The following is a 6,000-nucleotide window of genomic DNA, read 5'->3' as shown; positions in this document are numbered from 1 at the left end:
ATTTACAAAAAACCTACAGCTAACATCACACCTAATGGTGAGAAATTTGCAGCTTTCCCACTAAAATCAGGAGCAAGGCAAAGATGTCCCCTCTTACCATCACTTTTCAACATCATACTAAAATTCCTAACAAGTGCAATGAGACTAGAAAGGGAAAGAAGAGAGATACAAATTGGAAAGAAAGAAATAAGCCTCTCTTCATTTGCAGGTCACATGATCGTCTTTGTAGAAAATCCAAACACATTAACAATAACAACAAAAAACAAACCTTCTAAAACTATGACAAGGCTGTAGGATACAGTGTTAATGTGGAAAAGTCCATCATGTTCCTACATACTGCCAACAAACAAGTGAAATTTGAAATTTAAAAACATCATACCACTATATTTGCACTCCCCCCTCCAAATTTAATACTTAGCTATAAATCTAATAAAACCTATATGAGGAAACTACAAAACTCTGATGAAAGAAATCAAAGAAGTAAATAAATGGAGAGATAGTCCATGTTCATGGATAGGAAGATTCAATATTGGCAAGATGTGAGACCTTCCCAACTTGATCTACAGATTCAATGCAATCCCATTTTGTGGGTATCAACAAACTGATTCTAAAGTTGATATGAAGAGGTAAAAAAGATCAGAATAGCCAACAGAGTATTAAAGGAGAAGAATAAAGTTGGAGGACTGACACTATATTATAAAGACTTCTTATAAAGCTACAGTGATCAAGTCAGTGTGGTATTGGCAAAAGAACAGAGAAATAAATAAATGGAACAGAATAGAGAGCCCAGAAATGGACCCACATAAATACATCAACTGACCTTTGGCAAAAAAGCAAAGACAACACAACAGGGGAAAAAAGGTAGTTTTTTCAACAAATGGTACAACGACTGGACATCCACCTCCAAAAAAGGAATCTAGACACAGACCTTATATCGTTCACAAAAATTAACTCAGAATAGCCCATAGACCTAAATGTAAAACAGAGAACTATAAAATTCTCAGAAGGTAACATAAGAGAAAATCTAGATGAATTTGGGTTTGGCAATGGCTTTTTAGACACAACCCCAAGGGCACAATCCAGGAAAGAAAAAATTGACACGTTGGACTTCATTAAAATGGAAAAGTTCTGCTCTAAAAAAGGCTGTCAAGTGGATAGAAAGACAAACCACAGGCTGGGAGAAAATATTTACAAAAGATATATCTGGTAAAGGATTGTTATCCAAAACATACAAAGAACTCTTAATAACAAACAACCTGGTTGAAAATGGCTAAAGATCTGAACAGACACCTGGCCAAAAAAAAAGATACACAGATGGCAGGTAAGTGTGTGAAAAGATGCTCCACATGATATGTCATCGGGGAAATGAAAAATAAAGCAATCATGAGATGCCACTCCACTAATGCCACTCCATTAGAATGGCCAAAATCCAGAACACGGAGAACACCAAATGCTGGAGAGGATGTGGAAGGACAGGAACTCTCATTTCGTTGCTGGTGATAATGCAAAATGGTACAGCCACTTTGGAAGACAGTTTGGTGGTTTCCTACAAAACTAAACATACTCTTAACCATACAGACCAGTAACTGCGCTCCTCGGTATTTACCCAAAGGGGTTGAAAACTTACGTCCACACAAAATTTGCACACAGACGTTTATAGGAGCTTTATTCATAATTGCCCGAACTCGGAAGCAACCAAGGAGTCTTTCAGTAGGTGAATGGATAAACCAATGGTACATCCAGACAATGGAATATTATCCAGTGCTAAAAAGAGGTGAGCTCTCAAATCATGAAAAGACATGGAGGAAACTTAAATTCGTGTTACTAAGAAAGAAGCCAATCTAAAAGAAGCCTACTATGCGATCCTGACTATGTAACATTCTGGAAAAGAGAAAACTATGGCAGCAGTAAAAACTCAGTGGTTGCCAGGGGTTGGGAGGAAGGAGGAATGGTCAGAGCACAGAGGATTTTTAGGGCAACGACACTACTCTGTATGATACCATCATGGTGTATACATGTCATTGTGCATATGTTTGTTTAAGACCATGGAATGTACAACACCAAGAGTGAAATGTAATGTAAACTGTAGACTTTGGGTGATTATGATATATCAACGGAGGTCTATCAATTTCAATGAATGTACCACTCCAGTGGATGATGTTGATAATGGGGGAGACTGTATGTAGGGGTAGGGAGCAGGAGCTATATGGGAAATTTCTGTACCTTCCTCTCAATTTTGCTGTGAACCTAAAACTTCTCTAAAAAAACAATATCTATTTTTTAAAAAATTCAAATTTTTGCCTTTCATATGTAAGTCTTAAATCCCCCTGCAGCTTGTTTTTGGTGTATATGGTGTGAGGATGGGATCCTCTGTATATGGTGTGAGGATGGGATCAACTGAATTATTCATCCCATTTAACTATTTTCCATATGGGCATTCAATTGTCCCAGCACCATTTACACAACCTTACATAATCTTACAAAATCTTACCTTGCCCACTTGTCTGCAAGACCACTGTGTCACAGGTCAAGTAGAATCTCTCTTAAGTTACAACTGTCATTTGTCCCTGCCTGAGCCGTTATAGTGCCATCTTGGCTTTCTGGTAAATTCATATCTGGTAGAGCAAGTTCCTCACATTTTGCTTCTTGTCTGTGAGGAATACTTTGATTATCTTAACCCCTTGGTTTTCTGCATAAATCTTGGAATCAACTTGTCAAGTTCTATGAAAAGCCCTGCAATTCCATTGAATATATAAATTCATTTGGAGCAAATTCAAATCGTAATGATATTAGGCCTTCCTAACCATGTTTGTGGTACTTCTTTCTATTAATTTGGGTCTTCTCTAAAGCTTTCAATAGGCTTGTTTTTCTCCATAAAATTATTTAAAATTATTTTTTTCTAACTATTTATTGCTGGTATCCAGAAATGCAACTGAATTTTTCCTCTCTGCCTCACTATCTTATTACATTCTTTGTATTTATTTTGAATTTAAATTTTAAAATGTTTGGGGGAGGCTTCAGATAATCATGCCGTGGAGTTTTTGTTACCTTTTATTAACTATCTACAAAATAATTTGTTTTTCCTGTCGTGATGTTTCTTTCTTAGTTTTCAAAATTTTTTTTCTCCTTGATCAATCTTGCCAGAGGTTTATCGGTTGTTTTAGTCTATTTTGGCTTTGTTGATTTACGTGTTTTATATTTCAGATTTCCATCATCTTTATTTTCTTTATTTTGGGAAATTACATTCTACTTTATTTTTCTAAATACTTACTTATTAGCTTTTCTCTTCTTTTTGGAGATATAGGCCTGTAAGGCACAAAGCAACACCTTCAGTTCCCCCAAAAGTTTTGAAATATAGTATGTTAACTGTTGCTGTAAGTATTATTATTGAATTTCTGTTAATTGTCCTTTGACTTGTAAGTTATCTAGAAGTCTGGTTTTTAAATTTTCATATGTATGGGACTTTTTTGGTAAGTTTTAAAATATTTTATTTATTTTTGAGAGCGAGAGAGACAGAGTATGAGCAGGGGTGGGGCAGAGAGAGAGGGAGACACAGAATCTGAAGCAGGCTCCAGGCTCTGAGCTGCCAGTACAGATCCCGATGTGGGGCTCGATCCCACAAACTGTGAGATCATGACCTGAGTCGAAGTAGGAAGCTTAACTGACTGAGCCACCCAGGCACCCCTCAAATGTATGGGACTCTTAACAATGGACTTTATGTTAGTGACTCCTAACCTAGTTACGTTCTGATCAAAGAATATGCTACCTACCCTGTATGTGACCTATCCTTTAACATTTGTTGCACTTATTTTGATGGCCAATGATGTGATTAATGTTTTTTTTGGTGTTCCATGTGTGCTTTGTTCGGGAAAATGTATATTCACTAGTTGTGGAGCAAAGAATTTTAGGTATGTCTACCAAATCAAGCTTGTTAATCATGTTACTAATTTTTTGTCTGCTTAATCCATTGTTAACTGAGAAAGACTTGAAGTTTTTAACTATGATGATGGGTTTGTCAGCTTATCCCTGTATTTCTATCAAATTTTGCCTTATATGTATATTGGGGCTATGTTGTTAGGTGCATAGAACTTTAGAATATGTTCTAAGTGAGTTGAACTTTAAATTAATAAGCTGTGATCCTCTCTATTGCTAGTAGTGTGTTTTTCATCTAGGGGTGCCTGGGTGGCTCACTGGGTTGAGCATTTAACTCTTGATTTCAGCTCAGGTATGATCCCAAGGTTGTGGGATCAAACCCTGCCTCAGGCTCTGTACTGAGCCTGGAGCCTGCTTGAGATTCTCTCTCTCCACCCCCCCTCTCTCCCCCTCTGCCCCTCTCCCCTGCTCATGCTCTCTCTTGCTCTCTCTCTCTCTCTCTCTCTCAAATAAACAAATAGGGATGCTTGGGCGGCTCAGTCAGTTAACTTCGGCTCAGGTCACGATCTCAAGGTTCATGGGTTTGAGCCCCATATCAGGCTCTGTGCTGACAGCTCAGAGCCTGGAGCCTGCTTCGGATTCTGTGTCTCCCTCTCTCTCTGCCCCTCCCCAGCTTGCACCCTGTTTCTCTCTCTCTCAGAAATAAATAAACATTAAAGAAATGTAAAAAAAATAATAAATCAAATATAATTTTGTGGGGCACACAATTCTACATTAACAGTTATTTCTTCAAAATACTTTGAAGCTGTTATTCAACTGTCCTCCGGACTTTATTATTGATACTGGGAAGCCGGCTTTCAATGTAATAGTTATTCCTTTGTAGATGATCTGACTTTTCTTTCTGGATACCTTTCACATCTTCTCCTCGGTTTAGGTGTTCCTCAATTTAAGCACGTGGTGTGTATGTGTGTGCACGTGCACACAGAGAAGGGAGTCCTTGGAGATCTCCCTTATGTCTCAAGGTCTCAGCGATGCTCTACAAAGCATATTTCAATCGTGATCCGGTTGTTTCCTAAGAGGAAGGTCCTTCCGAGTACCGGTCGGCCGTATTCCAGAAGCAGGAGTCCGTGTGATCATTTATCTACGCGCAATCCCACGTGTGCGCGCTTGCGTGGTGTAAACCCCTGGGCACGCCGTCTGCTGTGCGCACACATCCGTGTGTGTGCCTTTGGTGGGCACGTCCCTCTGCAATTCTCCTAGTTCAAGTGTAAGCCCTTCAGCTCAGGGGCTTTTCTGTTTCTCACCACCTCCCGACAAGCTCACGGTGCCCACCACCCCCCGCCACCGCCCTGCCCCGTGGTCAGGGCCGACTGGCTGCCATCTGGTGTTTACGCCTGTTGGGGGAAAGGGAGAATGCTGGGGCATCAGTGGTGACCCAGGCCTGCCTCACTGTACCCCCCTGTCCTCCCCAACGGTCTCTTCCACAGCTCTGCCCCCACGGGCTGCACGTCCTTCAGCATCAGTGCCTCCCCAGGAGTGATCGTGGACGTTGCCCACGGCCCTCCAGCCAAGAAGAAACCCAAGGGCTCCTCCAAGTGGTCCCTGGACCCGAGGCTGGAGGTGAGCCTGAGGGTGAGAGATGCCAGCAGCAGCACAGGCGACCAAAAGGTGAGTCGCCCCCGGCAGGGGCGGGGGTGGGACGTGTGGGAGGAGGCCAGCCAGTGGCATCAGGTCTGCTACTCACAGGCTGTCCCGCATTGACCCCAGCCTCCTCCCCGGCAGAGGTCTCTATCCTCCTCCTCCCCGGATATCTATGACAACCGTCGCGGCCACGGCAGCCTCACAACGTGCGGGTGCCAGGGGGTTGCGGAGGCCAGGGTATTTATTCGATCCGTCCATTCAGCAAATGTTTACTGTTCACCTACTACATGCCAGGCACTGCCGGGCACTGGAGACACAGAAGGGATTCAGATAGGCGAGGCTGCAGACCGCACAGGGCTTACAAGCTAGATCAAACACAGGTAAGCAATTGGGAACGGGAGCGTGTGCTGGGAGGCCACGGCCAGGCAGCCCTAGGAAGCTCTGATCCGTGCCCACTCGTGTCCTGTGGCTGCTGAACCAATGACC

At 42.0% G+C, this 6,000-nt stretch overlaps 1 protein-coding gene across 4 annotated transcripts in view; it reads left to right on the top strand.

Annotated features, from left to right (window-relative positions):
- The window catches only part of PADI4 (peptidyl arginine deiminase 4), a 32,060-nt gene that overhangs the window by 4,571 nt on the left and 21,489 nt on the right, over positions 1-6,000 (top strand). For all 4 annotated transcript variants that reach the window (XM_058718919.1, XM_058718917.1, XM_058718916.1 and 1 more), the window contains exon 2: positions 5,361-5,541. In XM_058718919.1, coding sequence (XP_058574902.1) covers positions 5,361-5,541 — 181 coding nt within the window. The remainder of the gene's footprint in view (positions 1-5,360; positions 5,542-6,000) is intronic.

Source organism: Neofelis nebulosa, chromosome 2, assembly GCF_028018385.1.
Source record: "Neofelis nebulosa isolate mNeoNeb1 chromosome 2, mNeoNeb1.pri, whole genome shotgun sequence".
NCBI lineage: Eukaryota > Metazoa > Chordata > Mammalia > Carnivora > Felidae > Neofelis > Neofelis nebulosa.
The sequence above is the reverse complement of the archived record's forward strand: the minus strand, read 5'-3'. Positions and strand labels throughout refer to the sequence as shown.